General features: G+C 45.7%; 1 protein-coding gene across 1 annotated transcript; it reads left to right on the top strand.

Annotated features, from left to right (window-relative positions):
- Positions 1 to 15261: 15261 nt before the first annotated feature.
- Spesp1 (sperm equatorial segment protein 1) lies at positions 15262 to 25919 on the top strand. Its single transcript, XM_038321138.1, has 2 exons — positions 15262 to 15322; positions 24775 to 25919. The coding sequence occupies exons 1-2, from the start codon at positions 15262 to 15264 to the stop codon at positions 25917 to 25919; spliced, it is 1206 nt and encodes a 401-aa protein (XP_038177066.1).
- Positions 25920 to 27366: the final 1447 nt, after the last annotated feature.

The following is a 27366-nucleotide window of genomic DNA, read 5'->3' as shown; positions in this document are numbered from 1 at the left end:
TCATCAGCAGGTGAAGCCCTGTGAGTTTAAGGTCAGCTTGGTCTACAGAGTGAGTTCCAGGCCAGCCAGAATTACACAGTAAGACCCTGTTTCCAACAAACAAATATTTCACACGTGATATGGAAGACACATTTTGCAAATGACGGTGGCAGGTCTACAGATGTGTGTTATGGTTTGCTTAAGGGAAATTCCCCACAGGGTCAGGTGTGGTCTTTAGCTCTCAGTTGGCTCCTAATTGCCTTTTTTTAAAAGAATTATTTATTATGTACTCAGTGTTCTGCCTGCATGTATACCTGCATGCCAGAAGAGGGCACCAGATTATTATCATTATAAATGGTTGTGATTCACCATGTGGTTGCTGCAAACTGAACTCAGGACCTCTGGAAGAGCAGCCAATGGTCTTAAACCTCTGTGCCATCTCCCTCCAGCCCTGGTTCCTAATTGTTACCGTGGTTTTTTGGGAAGTGCTAGAAACTTCATTTGGTGAGGCCTAGTTAATTGGAGGAAGTGGTCTAAAGGGGAGGTGTCCTTGATCTTGCCTTGGCCTCTTCCTGTCTGTTCCCAGGAAATGGGTGGCTCTGCCCTCTCTGTCGTGATGCTCTCTCTGCCTTACCACGGCCTGTGGCAATGAGGCCAAGTGACAGCGGTTGAGACCTCTGAAACCAACCCTGAGCCAAAATGGATCTTCCCTTCTTCAAACTGTTTCTCCCTGTTACTTGTCACAGTGACAGAAGTGACTGTCACAGTGTGCGTCGTGTCGAGGAACACTGTTGAGCTCTGCATGCCTTACTGATCTTAGGTCTGATAACTAGAGCTGGATTGTTAAAATCTTCCACCCCAAGTCTGGATCCCTCTTTGCGGTTCTGTCCACTCCTGTGGATGCTGTTGCACACAGCAGGAACCCGCCGTGTCTGCTGACAAGACATCTGCAGCCCACATAGCATGAAGCTCTTCTCAGGCCCTCCTGATGGACCCGCTCTGTCTGTTCATCTTTTAAAGGGTCCCTGAGAGAGATGACTCAGTGCCTGTCATTTGATTGCCACGATGATCCATCTTACAGATGATCAACTGGAAGGTCCCGGGGCCTGTCTAAATGCATCCAGCCTAAGGTGGGAGTCCAGCCCAGCTGTGTCTGACCTGGCTATACCTGTGACCTCAGAATTACTTAGATGCACCCCAGGCTGTGAGGGGTAATTCCTAAAAGGAAGGTGCCACTGCAGAGGCTGACTCAACAATTGTGGAGAGCTTGGAATGTTGCAGGTTCAGAGACCAGTTATAATTTATCTCGGGCTATCTTTAGCCCACTAAGTAGCCACTCTGTTCTACTCCCAAGCTCCATGTCGGATCTAACACTGTGACTACAGATAAAACCTTTGGGAATGGAATAAGTTAACAAAACCCTAATTTTCTATCAATCAAAGGCTGAGCCATGAGATGGCATCCAAGGCCCATAGCTGAGAGCTATCCTGTAACTGCCCACTTAATGTTGGCCCCAGTGTCCAAAACGTGTCCTGATATATTATTTTCTTTGTTATGTTACTATAAAATTTTATGAAACTTTGTCCACATTGGAACATGGAAATTTGGGGTGGCCTAAATCTATGTTTCTGGGCCACAGCCACTCCTATTTGGCTACAGAATAAATTACTCTTACTCCCTTTGAGGTGAAAGCTGTTTTTTTTTTTTTTTTTTTTTTTTTTTTTTTTGGTGTCAAACTCCTCTGAGCGCAGGCTCCTTCATCTATCTGTACAGTTGTTATTGCTGTTTCCAGGGTGGTGGTGTTGGGTCCTGGAGCACTATCTCCCAGAGCATGGTGTTTACAGGGTCCTGAATACTTTGAACTAAAGCCATTGCAAAGTCTCAGACACAGCTGCAAGTAAAGGCTACTCTGATGGTCTCCCATCCCCCTGCTAATGGGGGATGACAGAAACAATTCAGACAAATTGCAAACCAAGCTGTAAAAACTGGGAAGACCACTCCATCCTTTTTCCTTTGAGGACCCTCATTCCAGACAGCCTTGCCCCACCCCAGGCAAAACAAATCTGAACAGTCAGGCTGACGTTCCCTGCCTGAGAATTACTCCTAACCCTTTTTCCAATCACATCGCCCCCTGTGCCTTGCTGAACCTAAGGAAAGAGGGAATGCCATCTAAATCTTCAGGTCTTCTGAAGGCTCCTGTGACTTCTATGATATTGATTTGCTTTGCTTTGATCTTGTTATCATTTTGATTTATTTCTGTTTTTGAGCTAGAACCCTTTTATGTCACCCAGGCTGGCTTAGAATCCCTATGCAGCCTGTGCTGGCCTCAAACTAAAGACTTCCCTTAGCCTCACTGTGCTGGGATGACAGCCAAGCACTAACATGTTCACCCTGCCTTGTTATTTAAAAAAGAAAAGGAAGTCATGAGGATAGGAGGGCAGATGGCTTAGTGAAGTGTTGCATCTTCCCGGACCTCCCTTAGGCCAGTAAGGTGACTGCTAGTGTTGAGGACATGTGTCATTGGGAGCAGGGCCTCATTACAGGTGACAACTGAGCAGTGACTTCCTTCTTTCATTTTAAGCCTGGGCAGCTGAGTGGAGGATGGGCGTTGTCTTGGGATAGTCAAGAAGCAAGGACGTTGAAATCTCCTATATCTACCCTAGGATGTCAGAGGCCACCCTGCCTACTCAGCTACCCTCTAGCTGAGCCTTTCTCAGAGTCCCTGTGGGAGATCTGGCAACTCATCTCAGAGTCTTTCAACATTCTTCAGGAGGGATTAAAAACTCGTGTACCGGGGGCTGGAGAGATGGCTCAGCAGTTAGCACTGACTATTCTTCCAGAGGTCCTGAATTCAATTCCCAGCAACCACATGGTGGCTCACAACCATCTATAATGAGATCTGGTGCCCTTTTCTGGGGTGCAGGTATACATGCAGGCAGAACACTGTATACATAATAAATAAATAAATTAATTAAAAAAAACCTTGTGACCAGCCTGGCGTGGTGGCTCACACCTTTAGCTCCAGCACTCGCAGCAGAGGCAGGCTACATGGGGCCAACCTGTGCTACAAAGTGAATCCAGGTCAGTCAATGCTCTGCCTCAAAAAACCAAAACCTAACCAAACCAGAACACCACCATGCACACCACCCCCAACAAACCTAGTGTACCAATGGGCCAGCACCCAAGGGGGCACCCCTGCCTCAAAGTACATTGCTATTGCTTTAAATTATGAACTAGCTTCTGTCCCAGCCCCATTCTCAACCTTAACTGAAGGTTAAGAGGTGGTTTCCAGATATCTTGGACAGAGGCAAGTCCCAGTTGGAGGATGCAGGCTGTTCCTTACTGCCGACTCAGAATCTTCATGGTCTCTGATGTAGTTGCTACTCACATGTGTGTCCTTCAAATGCAGCACGAGACAGAAAACCAGACAATCTAAAATTGTCCTTGAAGATTGGAACTCAGGACTGAAAAATCTGCAAGTGGACTTGCGCATCTTCATGGACCTGCAGGTGCTGTTTGGTGCCCTCTAGCGGGCAATGGCAAGCCTGACTTGAAAATCAGCGTGGGGTCTTAGATGGTGAGAGCCCCAGAGAGGCTCAGAGATGCTTAGGGCAGTGGTGGACATAGAATGCCTGTTAGCAACACAGTAAAAAAAAGAAAAGAGGAGAGAGAGAGGAAGAATAAAGGGAGACAAGAGAAAGAAGTTACAGAGGCCACTTTAGTAAGCAGCCAAAGCTGAGAGGTGTGGATAAGGTATTTCTTTCAGAATTTGCTGGGTGTGGTGGCACAGCCTGAGATCCCAGCACCTGGGCAGTGGAGACAGTAGGGTCAGGAGGTCAAGGTCATCCTTGGCTCTGTGTGGGTTAGAGTACCTTCACTCCTGATTCTAAAGCTTCTTCTCGAAGCTAAGCGCTGGGACAGGAGATGGCAGATGACAAGAGGACCCAGTCCCCTATCCTCATGTGGATTATGAATATTAGTAAAATAAATATGTATTTTGAATTGGCACAAGAAAAACAGGATATCCTGGCTTTAACTGACGTTCATGAGGAGTTCACCTTTAAAAAGTATTAACATCTACCTATCATCTGTGTAGATGTAATTTTCTGTCCCATCAGACAACTCCCAAATAACCACACAGAGACTTATTATCAACTATAATTGATCAGCTGATAGCTTAGGCTTGTTTCTAACTAGTTCTTATAACTTAAATTAACCCATTTTGTTTTATAAATCTACTTGCTGCCACGTGGCTCATGGCTTATTACCTCAGCTTGTACACATCCTGCTTCCTTTGCATCTGGTTGTTGACTCTGCCCTTCTTCATTCCGGAGAGCTCTCTCCCTGTCTGTAAGTCCTGCCTAACCTTTTCCTGCCTAGCTATTTGCCATTTATCTCTTTATTATACCAATGAGAGCAATACATCCTCACAGTGTACACAAAGGTTGTTCCACGACACATCTGTTTAATCAATCTGTCTACCTATTTATTTATCTCTATGTGTGTAGAGGTCAGAGGACAACTTGTCTTTTCTTTCCTATCACTATGTGAGTTCCAGGAATCGAACCCAGGTCCCTAGGCTTGGCAGCAAACACCCATCTCAGAGTTCACCTTTAAAGTAAGATCCAAAAAGTGAGTTGTGTTCACTAGACTGGGCTGATATTCTAAAATAGCCAACTTGTTCTAGGTACGCTTGTCTTGGGGAAAGAGGACTCTGGAGCTGGAGGCAGGCCTGTCCTAATAGGACTCCTGTCTCTTGCCCAAGAGGACTTGGAAATCCCTGGATTGCTGAAGGCATTACCTGTGCTTACACTGGGGAAACATAGGAAATCATTAAAACAAGAAAGTGTTGACTCCAAGGATAGCCAAATGGGATGGAGGTCAGGGAAGGGGGCAAGGAGGAGCAGTAGCAAACAAGAGAATGCCGGGATGAGCAAAAAGATCCATGTCTTGGGCTGGGGAGGTGGCTCTGCCAGTAAGGTGCTCGCTGTGAGAACACGAGGCCCCGAGTTTCGAGCCCAGCACCTACACAAAGAGCCAAGCATGGCAGTGTACACCTGTTCTCTGTGCCAGGGAGGTGGAGACGGGTGGAACCCAGGAGCTTGCTGGCCAGCCAGTTCGGACAATCCCTGAGTTCAGTGAGAGATTCTGTCTCTAAGAGATAAGATGGAAGGCAACTGAGAAAGATATCCGGTGTCAGCCTCTGGCCTTCACATGCAAGTGTGCACACACAATGTTTTAAAGGGTCTTTTTCAATTTTATTTTTGACTCTGTGTGTGTGTGTGTGTGTGTGTGTGCATGCGTGCACATGCGTCTGTGCATAACCGTGGAGCCATCTCTCTAGCCTGGTGCTATTTCTTATCACACAGATTGGCTGAGGCGACTAATGAGTGACGATGTATGTCGATTATTCTGCCACATCCCCCAAGCAAGTTCTGGGAGGAAAAGTTCCTCTGGAGAATGAGGATATGAACATACAAAACATCTAGCAGAAGAAGGGAGCTTGGCTGGAGCTGGAGGAAGACTGCGCCAGGATGAAAGACTACATGACGGTAAGTGGGGTGTCCTAGATAACTTTAATCAACAACACAATACAGTCTAGAATCATCCAAGAGGACCGCTTCTACCGAGAAAATGCCTAGCTCAGATGGCCCTGTGGGCGTATCTGTGGGGGACTGTCTTACTGTTAATTGGTATAGAAGTGCCTAGCCCACTGTGGGTAGAGCAATTCCCTGGGCCAGGGGGAACAGAGAAAGCCGTGGGTGACTGTGTAAGGATCAGAGGAGTACTGAGGCCCGGGAATGGTAAAGCCTCCCCCAGAGTCAGAAACAAGAAACTGGCAAAATCATCTTCTGGTCCATGTGCAGATCAGGGGACTGTGTGCAATGGTAGCTTCCTCCTCTGGTGACTAAGCTGAGGCTGCCCACTACAGAGACAACCCCCACCCACCCACTAAGGCTCACTAACCCCTCCTCCTGTGTTGCACATAATACAAGGCTTCCGGGCTGTTTTATAGTAGTAAGTGCCCTCCATTAGAGTGAGTATAGCCCACCCAACCCCACCTTTTATGTACGTGTGTTTCTGTCTCTTTTCTTCATCCTCCCATCACCCCAGTTAAGTTTCCAGGACCAAGACTGCTGGATGCGGCACCTGGGAAGCATGAGCCTGAGAGCAAGTCGGGTGGGGGTTGGGGGTGATGATGACAATAAGCAACGCTGCTCTGTGCTTTTTGCTTCATGGTTCTGCCTTGAGTTCTGGCCCTGACTTCCCTCCATGATGAACTGTGACCTGGAAGTATAAACTGAAATCAGCCCTTTCCTCCCCTAAGCTGCTTTTGGCACTCATGTTGGTCACAGCAACAGAAAGGAAACCTGAACAGGTGGGGAATGACTGGTCCCCTGTCCTATAGGAGTGTCAGGTAGGGAGCAGAATGACAGGTGACAGGTGATGCTGAGACAAGGGTTGTATGATAGGCAGGAAGACGTTCATTTAGAAGTGTTTCAAAAAGGCAGGAAGACCACAGTGAGCTGGCGTTGAAGAGGTGTGGGGTTTCCGAGAGGGCATTTGAACAAAGAGCTGCAGAAGTCGTTGGACTTTGATAACTTTTGTGGCAGGCAGGGGTGGTGGGAGAAGACCTATTAGCTTGAAGGTTATCAACCAGTCGCGACACAAGAGGGGTGTCCCAGACTCAGGTGTGTTCCACGTGTGAAGACGGCAGGTGTGCTCCAGATACCTCACCTCCTTTAGTTTTAGCTGCTAATCAACACAACCAGCAAAGTAGGACTGAGGAGACGCCATGATGTCATGAGCCGCCGGCTTTACACATGTGTGCCGATCTGTAAGCACTGAACTGACTCCCAATATTTAGTGTCTGTCGTGAGTCTTGACAAGGCACGTGAGAAACACACAGGCTCCAGATCATAATGGTCTCCTCTTATACCAGCCTTTGTACTTTCCTTAGAGGATTCTGACCATTCAGATGGTATCCACCTCTTGCCCATCTCTTTTCCCATGCTGGGGCTGGCAGATAGGCTTTTCCCTGTGGCCTCTGCCTCTGCCCTCCCTCCCGGACTCCACCAGCTCCTTCTGTTCCCACCACCCTGCCCTAGAAGATCATCAGGGCTGCAGTTCTGGCTACCTTGCTACCCTCTAGCCTCCTTGGATGGAAAGTCCTCTTAGATGACCCCTCGCCCCCGCTCCCAGTCTTCTTCTACCTTCTGGAGCACATTGGGAATACCTGAGTCATCCCCAGATCATGCTAGGCTCCCTTCTTCTGCACTCTGATCTCTCTAGGTCCCAGATACTCTTCTTGTTCATCCTTCAAGGGCCCTTTGTGAATCTCTTGAGTTTTATGGCAGGAAGGTTGTGCCAAGCTTCCAGAGCCTACTGGGGCTGTGTAATGGACTGAATTACATCTCCTCGAACTATATACACCAAAGCCCTAACCTCCAGTACCACAGAATGGAGTCTTTCAGAGAAGCAACGAAGGTAAAATAAGGCCATGTAGATAAGTCTCAATCGCAAATGACCAGTGAGTCCTCTCCCCACTTCTTCCCTCCCCTACTCTCCCCCATCTCCTTCCACCCCTCTTTTTCTCCTTCTCCTCTTCTTTCCCCCCTCTTTTTTCAAAATTTTAATTATTTTTTTATTTTATGTACATTGGTGTTTTGCCTACATGTATATCTGTATGAGGGTGGAACTGGAGTTATAGACACCTGTGAGCTGCCATGGGGGTGCTGGGAATTGAACCCTGATCCTTTGGAAGAACAGCCAGTGCTCTTAACCTCTGAGCTATCTCTCTAGTCTCCCCTTCTCCTCTTCTTATTCTCCTTTTTGTCTCTGGAGATAGGGTCTCTATTCAAGGCTGCTATGTAGCCCAGGCTGGCATCCAACCTATTCCCTGCTTTAACCTCTTGAGCACTGGAGTTACAGCCGTAAACTGCCATGCTTGTTTTCAATATGACCAGTGTCCTTAGAGGATACAAGAACACAGATGTACAGAAGAAAGGCCACAAGGAGACACAAGGAGAAGGACACCTACACGCAATGGGGAGGCTTTAGTAGGAACTAAGCAGACCAGACCCTTGATCTTGATCTTCTAGGCTGAAGAACTGGCAAGAGAGTCAATTGTCATTGTTTAAGTCAGCGGGTTTGTGGTGGTCTGTCGCAGCAACCTGAGTTCAGTGTTAAACTGCTCTCGGTTCCTGTGTAGAAGGCAGATGCTTACCTTGTGGGATTTCTTTTAAGGATAAAATGATAGTGTCTGAAGTATGAGGCACACGGGCAGTGAGGCTCCACGTGTGTTTCACATGCTAGGCAGGTACTCTGTCACTGCGCTACACTCCCGGTCAAACACTTTTTGTTTTAAAGCCATTCTCAATTAGTAATGTTTCAAGTTGGTAAAGAAATTTTATGTGGTTATTGGAGTTTGTGCTTAAATGGCCCAAACAGCCGTTCTGAATATGATAAACTCCTATTTTGTTAATGTGTCTAGAAATGAGTCTATTCTGGTCAATTCGGTGCCCCCAAATTTCATCTTCTATCAGCGCTTGTCGGGGAAGAGGGAGTCCTTTTAGAGATATGAGTTGATGTATGATAGGGTATAATTAGAGTTCCCAAGGCTTTCCTAGCTGAATTCATCTACTCTTATCAACACTACATCTCCAGCCCTACTGAACATGTGTGCTTGTATGTATTCATGTGTATGCATGCATGTGTGTGTGTGTGGAGGTGCACATGTGTATGGAAGCCAGTGTTCAGTCTCAGCTGTTATACCTCAGGAGCCATGCAACTTTATTTTCAAAATAGGCCCTCTCATTAAGACCTGAATCTTGATTGAACTAAGCCGGCTGGCCAGAGAGGCACCCATTTCCACCTCCCCAATGCCAGGGTTACAGAGGCACACACCACCACACCTATGTGGGTGCTGGGTTTGCGCTCACGTCCTTATGCTTGAGCCATAAGCACTTTGCTTGATTGAGTCATCTCTACAGCCCTGAAATCCTTTTTATATAAAATTCGCTTCTATTTGATTTGGCGGTCCCCGTCAGAAAATTCCATATAATCTTCAATACATACTTATAGATCCTGAACTCAGATATGAAAAGTTCTAGGATAGCAACATACACACACACACACACACACACACACACACACACACACACACACACACACACCACGAGACACACAGAGAGTGTGTATTTTAAGAACCTTCCTATTTTCTGTGGGTATTTTATCGTTCAAAAGTTAAATGAGTTTCTAATTGAACTTGATCTGCCTGCCTCTGACTCCCAAATGCTGGGATTAAAGGTGTGTACCACCCATAATGACTGTCTTTCTGGGCAGAACTAAAAGTATGCTAAGAACCATGTGCTTATAAACCCGTTCAGCTACCCCCATCCTATTTTAAAACTATTCCACAAGAGTTGGAGAGATTGCTCAGTTAAGGGCTGGAGAGAGGACCTTAGGAGCTGGAGAAATGGCTCAGTGGTTAAGAGCACTGGCTGCTCTTGCAGAGGACCCAGGTACAGTTCTAGAACCCCACATGGAAGCTCACCATCATCTGTAATTCCAGTTGTAGAAGATAATGCCCTCTTCTGGTGCAAACAAAATATTTTTTAAAATCTTTAAAACAAAACATTCCAACAGAGCTAATTTAAAGTCCTCTATAGCCAGTAAAAATTATATTTGCCTTCCTGGGACTGAGGGGCAGAACCTGACAAAAGAAGGTACTCTCCTGAGGCTGTCTTGCCCTCTCCTGAGCTCCCAGGAGGGTCTTGTTTTGCAAGTTGATTTCAGCACAGGCTGTGGGCAGAGCAGCTGTATCAGAGCTGGAGAAAAGAGTGAACAGGCAACATTCCTCAAACCAGCCCACAGAAAAAGAAAAAAGAAAAAGAAAAAGCTTTTAGCACATAGTGGCTTTTCTTATTGACTCATTTAAAATATTACTGCACTGATATTTTGTGTATTTAGAATGTAAAGTAGGAAGGCAAAGTGCACAATAAACAGCAAAACATGTTATAATGTAGCACAATCAAAAGCCAGTTTCTAGATTCTCAACAGGAGATGCACGGAAGTTATTAAGTACCATCCCTGTCATTGGTGAGGCTCTGCTGCCCTCGTGTGGCAGAATTGCTTCCCTGCCAGAACCTGTGTTTTTTCCTGGTTTTTCTCCCCTGCCTACAATCCCCCCAGACTGGCTTCAAACTCAAAGCAGTCTTTCTGCTTCAGCTTCTTAAGTGCTGGAATTAGAGGCACAAGGCACAAGCCATCAGACGTGTTTTAGAGAGTATCTTTAGATGTTTAGATTGATCGGGTAGATAGATGGGTGGATGGGGACGTGGGTAGAAGGACAGATGGCTGTGGATAGAACACTCACTCTAACCATGAGGGCCTGGGTTTGAAACCCCAGTACTCACCTAAAAAGCTAGGTATGGCTACCAGTGTCTGTACCCCCAGAACTAGAAGACAGAGACAGGTGGATCTGAGAGTTCTCTGGGTAGCCAGCCCAGTCCAAACAACAAGCTTCCAGTTCAGTGTGAAACTGTCTCCACAGCAACACAGCAGAGAGTGGCAGAGGGAAACATTACACTCTTCTGATTAGTTTTTGTCAACTTGATAAACCAGGGTTACCTGGAAAGTGGGAATCTCAACTGAAGAATGGTCCCCATCAGATTGTCTGTGGACATCTCTATGGGACATTCTCTTGGTTAATGATTGATGGGAGGAAGGCAGCCTCCTATGGGTGGTGCCGTTCTTTGGCATGTGGTTCTGGGATGTATGAAGAACGTAGGCCTAGCCACGGGGAGCAAGCCAGTAAGCAGCATTTCTCCACGGCTTTTGCTTAGGTTCCTGCCTCCGGGAGTGTGCCCTGAGTTCCTGCTGTGACCTTCCTCAGCAATGGGTGGTAACCTGTAAACCAAATGAACCCTTTCCTCCTCAACTTGTTTTTGGTCAGTGGTTTTTTTTTTTTTTCTTTTTGAGACAGGGTTTTTCTTTTTCTTTTTCCTTCCTTCCTTCTTTCTTTTCTTTCTCTCCTTTCCCTCTCTCCCCCTCTCTTTCTCTCTCTCTCTCTCTCTCTCCCCCGCTCTTTCTTTCTTTGAGACAAGGTTTCTCTGAAGCTTTGGGGCCTGTCCTGGTACTGGCTCTTGTAGACCAGGCTGGCCTCGAACTCACAAATCCACCTGCCTCTACATACTGAGTGCTGGGATTAAAGGCATGCACCACCACCACCCAGCGAGACAGGGTTTTTCTGTGTAATTCTGACTGTCCTGTAACTCATTCTGTAGACCAGGATAGCCTCAAACCCACAGAGATCTGTCTTCCTCTGCTAGGACTTCTGCTCTGGCTTCCATATGGTGTGCCCAAACTCTCACATGTATGTCATGTAAGAAGGTAAGACAACCAGAGGGGGACACATTCATGTATGCATGCACTCATTTTTTTTAAGGTTTATTTTTATTTTTACATGTGTGTCTGTGTGTAGATATGTGTACATGTTGTGTGTAGGTGTTTGCAGAGCCCAGCACACCCCTGCTGGAGCTGGAGTTATGACTAGTTGTGTGCCACTTAATGTGGGTGCTGGGACCCAACCTCGGACCTCAGGAAGAACAGTAAGCTCTAACCTGCTGAGCCACGGCTGTATTCATCATTGAGATAGAATTGTTTTTCTAAGCACCGGACCAAGTGAGGTTTGGAAGTGATGTTTGAAGTCTGGAGTGTGAAAAAAATGCATTGGTTTTGAGTAGACAGGGGCTACAGTGGGAACTTAGTGACCCACTTGTACCAGGATATGATGTGGTCACTGGGCAGTGTGTGATGATGGAAAAGGATCTTCTGGGTGTGTTTCTTCCTCTAGAGAGACACATGTTTCTAGATAATCAGGTTTGCTCCAATCTATTGGATTAAGAGAAGGAAAAAAATACAGTAAATGAGAATTCGAGATGTGCTGTGTCCATTTGAAGAAGTGTTAGGAAAATCTTAGGTTGAGACAGCAGTAGGGAGTAGGTAGAACCCCTCCTGACTTCCCGAAAACCAAACAGAATGGTTTAGCACACCTCATAACTGTGTGTGTTTTATATTTTCGTGTGTGTGTGCACATAAATGTGTGTGTTGCATTCATATGTGTGCTCAAGCACATGGACGCCAAAGGGTACCATCAGGTGCCTTCTTCAGTCACTCTCTGCCTTACTTACTGAGATGGTCTCTCACTGAGCCTAGGGCTGTCTGGTTTCTCTAGCCTAGCTAGCTTGCAAGCTCCAGGGATCTCCTGTTTCCATCTCCCCACTGCTGGGGTTCTGGGCACTGAGTTACCACACCTGACTTTTACATGGATGCTGAGGATCAGAGCGAAGATCTCACGTTCACACAGTAAGCTCTTTACCAGATGAGCTACTCCCCCAGCCCCTGGCTGCACACTATCCTAGCCAACAAAGTTGGTTTACTTGGTTTAGTTTGTCCAGACTGTTGTACCAAATCACACCACAGACCAGGTGCTTTAAGCAATTTATTTCAAACACTGGGAGGCGGGAATGTTGATTTGATGTCTGGTGGCAGCTTCTTGACAGATGACTAGCTTTCCCTTGTCTCACACAGCATCTCCGGGTCTCTGTTTTAGGGTACTAATCTCACGCTTGAAGGTTCCACCCCCATGATCTAGCCATCTCTCAAAGGCTCCACCTTTCTCATCATGGGACTGGGGAGAAGTGGGGGAACTTTAGTCCATATCCTCTTTGGATTTGACTATCTTCTGTATTGCAAGTTATGGTTATCTTGGGACCTAAAATTTCCCCCTAAATTTGTGTTATAGAATTTATATCACAGTGTGTATATTATGTTACTGCTTTTGTTACATATTCCAAGTTGCTTTCCAAATAGTCCCAACTGTTTGATTCCAGCATGCTGCTATATTTGGGTTGCACACTGCTGGAGTGCCTCAAAGACTCACGAACCAGGCTTGAAACAGTCCCAGGCAACAAGCTGTCACGACTTTGTCACCTCTTGCTCATCCCTTGACTCAGCATGGCCTGGCTTCTCTCCAAACCACTTCACTGGCGCTGTTCTTGTTAAGGGCCTTGTAGTTAAAGCTATCCCTAAGTCAGTCTCTCTGTCTCTGTCTCTCTGTCTCTGTCTCTCTGTCTCTGCCTCTGTCTCTGTCTCTGCCTCTGTCTCTCTGTCTCTGTCTCTCTGTCTCTGTCTCTGCCTCTGTCTCTCTGTCTCTGTCTCTCTGTCTTTGTCTCTGCCTCTGTCTCTCTGTCTCTGTCTCTCTGTCTCTGTCTCTGCCTCTGTCTCTGTCTCTCTGTCTCTCTCTGTCTCTCTTTCTATCTCTGTCTCTGTCTCTCTCTCTCATCTTTTCAGAAGCATCTAATAGTCTGCAGCTCCCCCATGAAGCATCTTGCTCTTTTGGGGTCCTCACCACCCCTTCTCCTTCCTGGACTCCTTTGCACTCACTGCATTGTGCCCTCCCTCGCCTGCCTATTTCCATACTGGGACCAATGGTCTGCTCCATCTGCGACCTTCTTGGTTTACCTCAGACATCCCTGCTTCCAGACACTCAAGCCTCCCATAACCCAGCCTCCACCGCAGCATTCTCCCTGGCCCACATCCAGTTCCTCTCCGAACATACCAGCTCTGCTTACAGATTCCAACTCCACTTTGCCATAATAGTATTAAGCACAAAATCCCTTATCCTCCTCCCCAGTTCAGTAAGTGTACATCAAATTCCCAAATGATCTACCAGAAATCAGGGCATCCTCTCATACTCTCTCCACATTTAAACAAACCACCCCCCTAATCTTTGCTTTGAGATGGGGTCTCATGTAGCCTAGGTTGGTCTTCAACTCTTGAACCTGTCTCCACCTCTCTCAGAATGATCCTTGGTTTTAACTCTAAACATCTCTCAGATATGTCCCCATGTTCCATATCTTCGGCTACCAGAAGTCCAGGTCCCCAACAGGTATCCCCAAATCTCCTAAGTCTTGCCTCCACTTTCACTTTCTTCAACATTTTCTGGTCTCTGCAAGGAAAAGAAGCTGTCTACGGTGCTCACCCAATCCCTGCTTCCCCTAGCTCAGAACCTTGTAGCATCTCCCCATTGTCTCAGACTAAAATCTAGTTCCTTGTTTCTGAGCCTGAGATGTGACTGCGTGTGAATTTTAAAGATTAATCATACAGAAAAAGGACAGTTCCACAGATTTAAATTCACATGTAGAACTGAGTGGCCTATGACTGTTACTCCAAGAAGTTCTCTTATTGAGACTGGGGAGTAGTTTACTCATCAGAGTGCCTGCCTAACTTAGATGAAGCCCTGTTTTCAATCCCCAGCACATCAGAAGCCATACATGGTGGTTTCTGTTAATCTCAGGGTTTGGGAGGTGGAGGCAGAAGTATCATTAGTTCAAGGTCATCCTTGGGTAGGTAGAGTTCCAGGCCTGTCTGGGATGGCACAGAAAAGACCTTGACTAAATTCTCTTATACTATCCGTTTGTAGTTACACCTTTCTCCGACGACTCTAACTGTTGTCAAAGAAACCGGATATAACCCCACATGGTGGTACAGGCCTTTATTCCCAATGCTCCCTGCTGGGGCGTTAGAGGCCAGCCTGGTCTACAAAGAGAGTTCCAGGACAGCCAGGATTGTTATGAAAATAAATTCTGTCTCGAAAAATCAAAAAGAAAGAAAGGGGGGGGGTGGTGAAGAAAAAGAAAGAAACGGGATGTAATCATTACAAATCAAAATGACAACCAAAACCCCTATGGTGTCTGCAATGTCCCTACCTCTTCCTCCCATTCACCTCCACCATCCCACACCCTCAAACACTCATGCAACTAGTCTGAACCTCTAAGCCTTACTTCAATTGACCCCTCACTCCCATCTCCTTTGGGGCAGATTGGGGCTTCGGCAGCGATTCCCACCACCGTTGGCTCTGTGTAATCTCCAGGTCATCTCTTCCATCAGACACCTACTTCTGTGCAACAGCTGTGTTTTCAGCCGGGGAGTGCCATAGCGTGCCATTCGCCGAGTTTCTCCAGCCTCTACCCTAAGCGCCTGCAGCAGCAGATCGCCATGGAGTCACTCCTGATACCTGCTGAGTCCCAGCACCACGCGCGCAAATCACGCGGTCGCCCCGCCCCCACCCATTCACTTTGGCAACCGTTGCGGGGCGCCAGGGCCCTGACGTGGGACCAAAGGCCGCTGACATCCCCCTTTTCGGGCCCTGAGGTACCCCGGCCTGGTGGGCCCAGGACGTTCCCGTCGGATGGCGGAGTGCTGTGAACGACGCCCATGAAGCCCGTGGTCCTAGTTGTGCTGTGGCTATGGCCTTCATCCCTATTGGCGTATCCAAGTGAGTGATAGGCCGGGTTGAGATCGGGGTTTCCTCTCCTGCACCTTCCGGCCCACTGTCCCAGATACTGGCCTGGGTGACACTCCAATCCTGATCCTGCTCTGCCCATTGTCCCCAGGATGCTCAGCTCATAGACTGGACTCGCTGTGACCCCTTCTTAGGCTGGGGACACTCCTTAGGTGGCACAGTTCACTGCCCAGGACACAAAACCGGTGACATATTGCAGTCCGGACTCAAACACTTCGTGTTTTGTTGGAATGCAACCAGTCATTACTTTATGTATTGGCCTTTGCTGCTTTCCTGCATTAGAACAGCAATTAAGGGCTCGCTGCACAATTCTGCTTGCAAGTCTGATATATTTACTATCTGGCCCCTGACAGGAAAAGACTGGCTGGTCCCTGAGTTAAATTGGAAGGGACTGTGTGCTGAGGGGAGGGGTGTGTCTCCTGCTGGGATTCTGGAAGGAAAAAATTCAGCCAAAAGGTACCAACAGTAAACAGAAGTGTATTAAACGAAGCAAAGCACCCCAGAGAGAGAGATTGGAGTTGGCTATCTCCAAAAGAGCATAGCAGCACAGTGGGTTCTGTATTGTGGATTTAATATACGTTTTTATGAATATTTATGAGGTAGATGGCTTATCCACATGGTAAGGTTTTCGCTCCCATCCTGGTAAATGGAATCTCTCTTTTAGAATATTTCTTCCCATGTCCATAAAGAGGAGGCAGTTGAAGACCCTTCTTTATTGCACGCATGTGGGGAAACGCCTTGGCTCATTGTTCTTTGATACAGTGAGAACAGCCTCTCTGCAGCTTGGAGACAGTTTAACCTCAGAGGGGCATCTTGACTGTTAAGGGACCCAGCTGCCAAGATGCACCTGTGGTTGTCTTGGCTACCACACATGTAACTGTGCTGTGTGTTTGTGCACATGCGTGTGGAGGTCGGAAGATAACCCTAGGTCTTGTTCCTCAGATGCTTGCCACCTGGTTTGGTTTGGTTTTGAGATAGGGTCTCTCACTGCAAAATAGGCTGGGCTGGCTGGCCAGTGAGCCCCACGGATCTGCCTGCCTTCATCGTCCCCCTGCTGAAATTACCAGGGTGAACTGCTGGGCTGGGCTTTTTTCCACATGGGCTCCGGAGATAGAACCCAGGGCTTCACAAACACTTTACCTACTAAGCCATCTCTCCAGCCCTCGCTAAGATCCGTCTGAGGCTGGGGAAAGTCCATCTCATGACTTAGTTATCATAGTAGCTTGTCTCAAAAAATAAAATTAGGCTAGTGAAATAGCTCAATGAGTGAACACAAGCCTGATGACCCGAGTTCAATCCCCAGGCCCCTCAGTGAAAGAAAAACACAACTAAAACTCTGTCCTTTAACCTCCATGTGGTCTTTAAGGCATGGGTCTGCATTCATGTACACACACACACACACACACACACACACACACACACAGAGAGAGAGAGAGAGAGAGAGAGAGAGAGAGAGAGAGAATATGTGAGTCTTCTCTATGTCCTTAGGAAGCCCTTTGTCTTTAAGAACACGGAGGGAGAATTAAGTCAGCAGCCAATAATGCTCACCTTTGACAACAAATATACAAAAAGAAAAACAGATTTATCTTAAGGACCTTGTAAAGCTCCAAGTTACTTGGTTACAATGTTGCAAATTCACATCTGGCTGTTTCAGTACCAAAGCCTGTGACACTTGGGAGGATTCCAGACTGCAGGTGGAGTGTTCTGACGCTGTTTATTAATGGGGAGCATGTCACATAAGTGGGGGATGTCTTGAGAATGACCTTAGCAGGACAGCAGGTACTTTCAGTGGCCTGTCTCTATTAATACACCATGATAGAAAGATCCTGTCTATCCCTTTTTCTTGTTATTACATTTGTGTGTGTGCACATATGGGCGTGGCCTGCATGTACTGTATGTGCTGAGGTCAGAGGACCGCTTGCAGGAAGCAGTTCTCTCCTTGCCCCCTGTGGGTTTGGGGAAACAACTCAGGTCAGGCTTGCAGGGCAAGTGCTTTTACCTGCCAGATCATCTCCTTAGCTTGAAATAAATTAGACGAGGCTGCCCCTACTTGCTAGCTCATTTTTTTTTCAAGACAGGGTTTCCCTGTAGTTTCTAGAGCCTGTCCTGGAACTAGCTCTTGTTGACCAGGCTGGCCTCGAACTCAGAGATCCGCCTGCCTCTGCCTCCTGAGTGCTGGGATTAAAGGCGTGCGCCACCACCGCCCGGCACTAGCTCATAATTTTTCATGGTTTACCAGGCCAGCTGAGATGTCCTCCTTCATCTGCATACCCTAGGACATGCAAGAATTCAGCGGAGACATAATGAGCCAAGATGACCTATTTTTTCCATGTTGCTTTTAGTGAATTCTCATTTTCAATCTCCCTCTCTCTCTCTCTCTCTCTCTCTCTCTCTCTCTCTCTCTCTCTCTCTCTCTCTCTCTCTCTCACACACACACTTTCTGTCCCCCTTTCTCTTGTCCATTTTATCTTTGAGACAGGGTCTCATGAAGCCCTGGCTAACCTTGAACTCACTACATAGTCAACAATGACCTTGAACTTCTGCTATCTCTGCCTTTACTTCCCCAATGTTGGTTATAGGCGTGTGGCACTACACCCAATTAATGCAGCACTGGGGATCTAACCCCAAGCCTTCATATTAGAGAGTGCATATTAGGCAAGCACTCTCCCAACTGAGTTTTCTGTCTAGTCTCCAAGTTCCTTTAAATCATGGCAACTGGTTTCCAAGAATCACTTTGCAAGTGATTGCCAGTGTCCTATGGGCAGGACGAGTCACCTGGAGCAAGCCTGTCTTCTGTGTGGGAAAACTTTGAGCCTATGAACATAAATAAATCATGAAGCACACAAAGATACTAAGTTGGATTTTGTTTGTTTGGTTTTGGTTGTTGTTTTTTGAGACAGGGTTTCTCTGTGTAGCTTTGGTGCCTGTCCTGGAAATAGCTCTTGTAGACCAGGCTGGCCTCAAACTCACAGAGTTTGCTTCTGCCTTCTGAGTGCTGGGATTAAAGGCATCACCACTGCCCGGCATTAAATTGGATTTTTTTAAAAAAAACTAGAATGCTAATTAATATGACTATAGGGACTTGTTTGTCCATCAGCAGAAGCTGCCTCTTTAAATGAATAGTAAGAAAAGTTGCTGGAAAAAAATAATGACGTCTTGAATTTTGCAGGCAAATGAATGGAGCTAGAAAACATCATGTTGAGTGAGGTAACCCAGACGCAGAAAGACGGTTATCACATGTACTCACTCATAGGCGGTTTTTAAACATAAAGCAAAGAAAACCAGCCTACAAATCACAATCCCAGAGAACCTAGACAACAATGAGGACCCTAAGAGAGACTTACATGGATCTAATCTACATGGGAAGTAGAAAAAGACAAGATCTCCTGAGTAAATTGGGAGCATGGGGACCTTGGGAGAGGGTTGAAGGGAGGAGGGGAGAGGCGGGGAGGGGAGCAGAGAAAAATGTAGAGATGAATAAAAATTGATAAAAAAATCACAATAAAAAAGAAAGAAAAGCTGTTGGAGGAATACCAAGTGGTTCCCTTTGCAGTCACTCTGAGTGTATTCCAGCCATAAAACACAGCAACCTGGCTGGCTAGTTTGAGTTGGAAATACATCAGTTCTTTTTTTTTTTTTTTTATTTTGAGGCACAGGTTCTTACATTTTTTGTGCTTACAGTTGTTAAGACTCTTTTAATAATTAGTATATAAAACTTATGGTTAGATTTTTGGGTGTGTCATCAACAGTGCCTGTGCCAAGGTTGGCAGGACAAAGTAAACATGTATAAGTTCATTGTGGGGGGCATGCGTGTGCATACATCCATGTACACACACATACACACATGTGTGTGGCTGCACAGGTGCCACAGTGTGTATGTGTGTGGTAGTCAGTAGATAAACTCAGCTGTCTTCACTCTCCACCTCTCTGAAGCAGGATTCTTGTTCACCACTGTAAACAATGGGGGTTCTCTTGTGTCCCCCTGCCATCTTGTTATAGGAACACTGTAATTAAAGACACACACTGTGGACTCCTGTTTTACTTGAGTTCTGGGGACCAGAACTCAGATCCTCACACTTGCACGTGAGCTTTTATCTGTGAATCATCTCCCCAACCTACAAACCCTCAACTAAAAAAGTCAGGTGTATTTCAATGAATTTCAACTTTTGCATCTTTTTTTTTTGTTTGTTTGTCTGAGACAGGGTTTCGCCGTAGTTTTAGAGCCTGTCCTGGAACTAGCTCTTGTAGACCAAGCTGGCCTCGAACTCACAGAGATCAGTCTGCCTCTGCCTCTCGAGTGCTGGGATTAAAGGCATGTGCCACCACCGCCTGGCCAAGAGCTAGTTCCAGGACAGGCTCCAAAGCTACAGAGAAACCCTGTCTTGAAAAACAACAAAAAAAATTCTTTATACTGAGCTACCAAGTTTCCCAGTGTTGTATATGATATTTTACTACAACCTCAAACTCACCAGACATTTATATCAAAACTTGTATTGAAATTATCAACTTGGTTTGGATTTAAAGCTTTAGTGTTTAAAACATTTTTGAGCACATAGACAGGGACCATCTATTTCATATTGAAGGATATGCTTTTTAAAAATTCTATTTTGGTTTGGTGTTTTTATAGTTTCTTTGTATAGTTGATGTAGCGTGTGTGTGTGTATGTGTGTGTGTGTGTTTATCTTATTAGCAGAAACCTGTCCTAGTTTGCTTTCTCTTGCTGTGATAAACACTATGACCAAATGCCTTTCAGGGAGGGAGGAAAGGGTTTGTTTCATCTTATAGCTCACAGTCCACCATGAAGGGAAGTCAGGGCAGGAACTCAAGGCAGAAACATGGAGGCAGGAACTGAAGCAGAAGTCATGGAGGAATTCTGTTTACTGGCTTGTTCAGCCTGCTTTCTTATAGAGCCCAGGACCACCAGCCCAAAGATGGTGCCACCCACAGCAGCTGGCCCTTTTTCCATCAGTCACGAGTCAAGGAAGTGTCCCACGGCAACCCTAATGGGGGCACTTTCACAATTGAGCTTCCTCTTCCCAGATGACTCCAGCTGTGTCAAGTTGACAAAATCCAACCAGGACGAAACTTTACCTCCTTTTATACCCCTGCGCATCTTCATGGCACACTTGCCCTAAGTATTTCCTTTATGTGTGCCAGCTGCCACATCAGAGAACGCGCTGACTTTGTGACATCTGTCAGGCAGTCTGAAAACCTCAAGAGGACAGTGCTCTGTTCCTCTTTCTCTTGATCTCGCTCTCTTTTCTGGTGTTCGTGGACGTTTCCATTCTCGTGGGGAAATGCATCGACTACTTCATTTTATTTGTGTCTTTAGTGTGTGTGCTGTGGGCGTGCTTGCCACAGCCCGTGTGTGAGGCCAGAAGACAAGTTACTGGGGTTGGTTCTCTCCTTCTACCCTTTCCTAGATGGTCATGGGCTTTGAACTCAGGTTGCCAGGCACCTTTACCAACCGAGCCATTTTACCAGGCTCTGGGAACTACATTTAGCCATCTTTCTTTTGGGTAGGTTTTCTGATAGCTTCCCTTGTTTTCTCCTTGGCCATCCTTTCATCCCCAAGAGATCTTTTTCTGGGATGTGGAATTCTGGGTTCATTATTCTTCTCACCCATTCTTCCAACCTCATGACTTCAGATTAAACTTGTCATTCATTTCCCCCCAAAGGTAAGTCGTTTACCTCTTGCTTTGCATATGTGAGTGTTATATATACTTGTCAGTGTGTGTGTGTGTGTGTGTGTGCATATGTGTTTGTGGGTGTGTGTGCACCTGTGTGTGGAATGGAGGTGGAGTCAAGTGTCTTTTCTTGATCACTCTCCATATTTATTTACATTGAATTTTTAAGTTTAGTTGGTTGGGTACATATAAGTCTTTTGCCTGCATGTATGTATACCATGTGAATACCTGGTACCTAGGTAGGTCAGAAGAGGGTGCTAGATCTCCTGAACTAGAGTCCTGCATGGTTGTGAACCACTATGTGGGCTCTGGGAACCCAACCTGGTCTTCTACGAGAGCAGCAATGGACTCTGGTCGTTTTTTTCTGCTTTTCCTTATTTTTTCAGATTGTACCATCAGCCTGGCCCACGGCTCACCAAACCTTTTCCCATCTCCTCCATATGGCCGTTGAGTCTCACCTTTGAGATGTTTTCATTTCCACTATTGTGTTTTTCACATTTGTAACTTCTAAGCCTTCATTGTGGTTCTTTTTTTATATCTTCGATTTCTTTCTGAGACTCTACTATGTTTCATTTGGTTCAAGCTTATTTATTGCTGCTTTTGTTGCCCCTGTTGTTGCTGTTGAATAGGGTCTCATTCAGCCCATTTTGGCCTCAAATGACCTTGGTTTCGGATCCTCCTGTCTCTAACTCCAAGTGCTTTACGGAGGTCCTGGAGCAGTATCCTGATATCTTACCTTGCTCTGTGTGTGTGTGTGTGTGTGTGTGTGTGGTTGGATTTTTCTTTGGGCCACCAGCTCACAAATAATAAGACAGAGACTTAATAATTATGAAAGCTCAGCCTTATCTTAGGCTTATCCCTCTAGCTCTTATACCTTAAATTTACCAGTTTTTATCAGTCTATGTTTTACCATGTGGTTTTCCACCTCTCATCTGCATGTCTGACACTCACCCTCTCCCCATGTCTCCTTGGCATCTCCTGCCTACTTAGATTCTCCCCCTCCTTTCTCTCTCTGGAAATTCCACCTATGCCTCCTGCCTAGCTATTGGTCATTGGGCTTTTTATTACACAAATCACAGCAAATACATCTTCACAGTGTACAAATATCTCATGACGCACATGTTCACATGACGCACATGTTCACATGACACACATGTTCACATGTGTGTCTGTGAACGGATTTGTAGTGTGCCAGTGGGCATGCATATAGAGGCCAGAGGTCGACCTCAGGTGTCTTCTTTTACTTTTTTTCCACCTTATTTTCTTTGAGACAGGGTCTCTCCCTCACCCCGGAGCTCACTGATTTGCAAGCTTAGCTGGTGGCAGGCCATGGGGATCCTCCTATCGCCACCTCCCTACTGGGACACCACCACAGCTTACATGGGTACTGGGATCTGAACTCTGGTCCTCGTGCTTGAGAGGCAAGCACCTTCTTTACCTACTGCTGTGTGCCCACAGCATTAGAGGGCTTCTTAACCTTAGCCATGGTCTGGGGTGTGCTATTAGCTTAGGTAAGATATCCAAGTGGCAAAAAACAGCAGCTATGTTGTACTGGGGTAGACCACAGGAGATAGTCAAGGTGTAATAGGTGACTCAGCTTTTAGTGGGTTGGTCTGTTTGTTGTAAGAATTAGACAATTTACTCAAAATTTAGGACTTCCTGTAGAATGGAGAAGAACAGGATTTCATGGTGGCCAGGGCTGTCTGTAGGGACACTGGAAGTGACCCTTCTCCAGTCTTGCCTGCAAACATTTTTTATGGGACTCAAATTGATTTGCAAGAATGGTCCTGATTAGTGGAACCCAGAAAGCCAGTCTGAAATGCATAGATGTGTTGGAAGGGCAAAAACAAGAGGCAGGAAGCATGCAGGGAGGGGATGAATTCAAGAATAGAATGATCCAGAGACCCAAGGGTGCATTTACAAGGAAGAAAAGCAAGGTAGGAGGTAGGGCGCCTCTGTTGCTAAGCAACCACAAACAGGCTTTTTGGTGTTTCCAGAGTAACAGCAGAGGAGGATAATAAGTACTTGAGATGTTTTTAGAAATCACATCCAGTGAGCACCTCCTTTTCCTGTTCTTTGGCATCCTAACTTATTTAATAGCTACCTGGGTATCCCATTTGCTAGTCTGAAGAGACAAGCTAATTTACTGAAGATCAAGTACATCCTAGACTAATTTCAAGGCAGTGCCCTCTGCAAAGCTATTCTGCCTCTCCGTTGACTGCACATTTTAGGTTGGGCATGATTAGCCCAACTGCTTGTTTCTAGTTGCCTAGAAAAGAAAATTTCTCAAAAATTTTAGAAATAACTTTTTATAGAAAAGATGAAATATACACAGAAATAGAAATAGTGTTACAAAAGCTCCACTTATAATAGACCCTTTGATTAATCTTGCATCATTGATATAGCTGCTCATATTCCTTCTCTCCTAACCTCCCTGTCCCTCCTCCTAAATTCTTGTCCTTAGTTTATTTAGAGACAAATTATAGACATTGTATAATTCTGCCAGTAAGCAGTTTAGAATGACTCACAAAAGTGTAAGGATGTAAAGGAACTTAACAGCAGTGCAATCGTTTCTAAAAGGTAACACTCAGGGGCTGGAGGGATGATGGCTCAGTCACTGCACTCAGGGGCTGGAGGGATAATGGCTCAGTCACTGCACTCAGGGGCTGGAGGGATGATGGCTCAGTCACTGCACTCAGGGGCTGGAGGGATGATGGCTCAGTCACTGCACTCAGCACGCTGACACGCATAATAAAAATAAATTAAAGGTGGCAGTGAGGAATACCAAATGTATCACATGAACAGAAAAAAATTGAAAGAATCAGAAAAATTTGAGCAGCGATCAGATATTTGAATTATTAGTGTGTGTGTGTGTGTGTGTGTGTGTGTGTGTGTGTTGGAGGGGCTGTTTTGAAGATCAAACTCTGGTCCTGGCAAAAGAAGTTGCTGAGACAGCTCTCTAGCCTCCTACCACCAAAATCTTATTACATTTGTTTTATTTGAGATAAAAGAACAAACATAGTATTTTTTGTTGTTTAAAAAATATTGAGAAAAACACCCCAAATCATGCTACTGGAAGGTGGGAGGGCAGAGACTAGGGTGGGAGTGTCAGTTTCCCTGAACTGGTCTGTGTTTGTTTTCCTCAGTCTTCCATACATGGAAACTCTAGACTCAGAGCAAGTGTGGTTGTACACAGATATATGATTTTTATTTTGTCAGTTAAAAAAAAAAACAATGAAAGAGAAGACGAAATTACTTAAAACAAATCAAAAGACAACTAATAGCAAAACAGGGTAAGTAGGAAGTAAGGAGTTTTGAGTATTTATTATCTTTGTCTTAATACAACTGCAAATTCAGAAAATTTAATTTTTAATTGTATCTACCTAACATCTGGCTCCTAAAAATTTAATAATTTGCTCCAATGAGCCAGTATAAACCCATCATAGTTCCTTGCAGGGCTAGACAACATGATCAAGGAAGTTGGTTTAGTAAGTTGCCTATTGAAACATAAACTATATGAGAAAACAAGCGTAAAATGGTGGAGGAAAGGGCACCCATGTCCAGCTCCCCTTGTGCATTTTCAGTTAGGAAAGCCCAGTTCCTTGCTGTTAGGGAAGCCGAGATCCGCGTTTGTGTACTTAAGTGCTAGCATAGACGGGCAACTGAGGTTAGCAGATTCTGTCATCGTGTCATATGTAATAAACATTACTTACTGTGTGTTTGATTTTTCCCCTCAAGCCATAACTGTGTTGCCTGATGAAGAGCAGAATTTGAATCATTATGTACAAGTTTTACAGAACCTGGTAATGAGTGTTCCCACCAGAGATCAGGGCTCTGAGGAAAAGTCAAATCCCTCAGGAACTGTGGAAGTTCCAGAACCAAGGTCCTCGCCTGAGCTGATGCACACCCCTGAAGTTACCCCTGAAAACGACGGTCTGATCAGGCCCATCAGCGAGGAAAAGACAACTTTCCCTTCTAGCGGCTTCACGCTGGGAATAGAGAGGAGAAAAAAAACCAAAAGTACAGCGTTCTGGTCCATCCGGCCAAATAACGTTTCTATTGTTTTACACGCGGATGTACCGTATATTGAGACAGAAGAGCCAGAGCCGGAGCCGGAGCCGGAGCCGCAGCCAGAACCCCAGTCTAGGCCAATGCTAGTGCCTGAGCCTGAGCCAGACCTGGAGCCGGAGCATGAAAACCTGCAAGAGTCAGATCTAGACGACCAGCTAGAGCTAGACACACAGCAAAACAGGATGCAAACGGAGGTCCAGAGTGTGACATCCATGGTTTCCCAGCCATGGTCGGCAACTGCACATGTCACCATAACAACCAGAACCACCAGCAACTTGGATAGCTCCACAGACTCTGAGGACGTGCCCCAGCTCTCAGGCCAGTCGGAAACCGAGAACTTCGACTACTTCTCTGGACGCCACTCCCTGAGTCCGAGATATGAGGACATTTTGAGAAAAATTTCCAATATTAATGTACAAATTCAGCGGGGGCCTCTTGGTGACGGCAGCAACCCCGAGTACAAAGAGTACATCAAGGCCTCCAAGGAGCACCTGAAACGGAGCCTGGCCCTGGCCGCAGCCGCCGAGCACAAGTTAGAACAGATGTACAGTTCTCGCGTCTTCCAGGAGGGAGAGACCAGCGAGTCAGCTGATGACATTGAAACGGTAATCAACATGCTGTACAATGCCAGGTCCAAGCTGCCGGAGTATTTGAACAGTAAGCGTATACCATCAGAGCTGAGAGAAAAGGCCACTATCGTGATTGGTGTGTTGAAAAAACTATTATGTGTAGATCAGGTAGAAACGCAACGCCTTATTAGGAAGCTGTTAAGCAATAATATGAAAATCCTAAATATCCTTGATGTCCCATGAGCAAACTCATTTAAGCAAAGGGCTCATTCACAGGAAAATAAGCATATTAGTGATTTCAAAAGTTGCCTAAAATATTTTCTATTATACTTCCATGTGCTAACATCCTTATGTCTCATGTCATAAAATATTTTCATATGCACTAAAAACCTAACAATTTTAAAATAAAAATTTGCTTCATGAGTTTGTGTTTTTTTTTCTTCCTCATTAATTCAGCAAGTTGTGATGAGTTAGTCTCTAAAATGTTTAAGCTTTGGTTCTACTGACTGGAGGTGTTTAGAGACTGCAAGCACTGTGTGGTGCAGCCAGTTTCAAATAATTGCTTGCGGTCTTGAATCCCCTTTCAGACCATCTGGGTTTTCTGTATGAAGAGCACACACTTAAGACGGGAATCAGAAGCACTTCCGTTTGGATGTATGCTGCTTCCTTGGGAAGTGGGTGATATACCGAGACATCCTGTTTGGTGGTCAAGTACTTGGGTCATTATGAGGGACCCTGACCTGGATCTGTAATGAGGTCATCCTCATACTTCCCTCCTTTGGCTTGCATACAAACACATTCAAGATTTACAAATCTTTTGATACCAAGTATGAGCGACAGCAGCTAAGTTAGCCGTATGATGTTATAATCAAAATGCAGTTTTATTCCATGATGAGACCAGTATTATATTCAAGTTCATTTACTTAGTGCTCATTCATCAAGCCAGCTATTTATAAATCAATAAACATTTATTGACCCTCTAGTAAAACAAAATGCTAGGTTTTAGGGACAGAGTGAAGAGCTATGTTCCTCTCTCTGAGATTATAACAGGGAAGCTACAGACATTGAACAAGTCCATCTGCTTTAAATTTTCAGTTGGTACAAGCTCTTATGGGAGGTAGCTAGTCTAACCTCATTTAGAGTATTGAGAAGAGTACCCTCAGCAAGTAGAATGTGAGGGGAGGTCTGAGAGGTGAGATATGCATGGGGGAGGAGAACGTTCCAGGCAGAGGAAGAACATGTGTGAATGTTGAGCTAAGTTGAGGATGGCAGGTTCAAGAAGTGCTTGGAGTATAGGAAAGCCAGAGGGAGCATTCCAAGATGAAGCAGGCACATACGGTCAGAAAATAGCTTGCAGGTCTCAACTGTGTGCGTCGACTATTTCATCTTTATCCCGTGGTCGGTGAGAAGCAATCTGATTTGAAGCAAAGGACCCAGTGTGATCAAGTTTGTGTCAGACGTGGGGTGTGTTTTAAAAACAACACTACACTCTGGGCACACAGTTTTAGAGGCAGGCCGAAGCAGACAAGAGCTGTGCACGAGTCGGCTTTGACTTGGATTAGGTGAAATGAAGCTTCAGTTTAGAGGCTGAGCAAACAGAACCAGGGGCTAAGCACATGGGTGTGACTGAGTGAAGAAAAGGGGCCAAGTGAAAACTCACACAGGGCTGTGCTGTGACGTGATCGCGTGG

Source organism: Arvicola amphibius, chromosome 3, assembly GCF_903992535.2.
Source record: "Arvicola amphibius chromosome 3, mArvAmp1.2, whole genome shotgun sequence".
Taxonomy (NCBI): Eukaryota; Metazoa; Chordata; class Mammalia; order Rodentia; family Cricetidae; genus Arvicola; species Arvicola amphibius.
The sequence above is the reverse complement of the archived record's forward strand: the minus strand, read 5'-3'. Positions and strand labels throughout refer to the sequence as shown.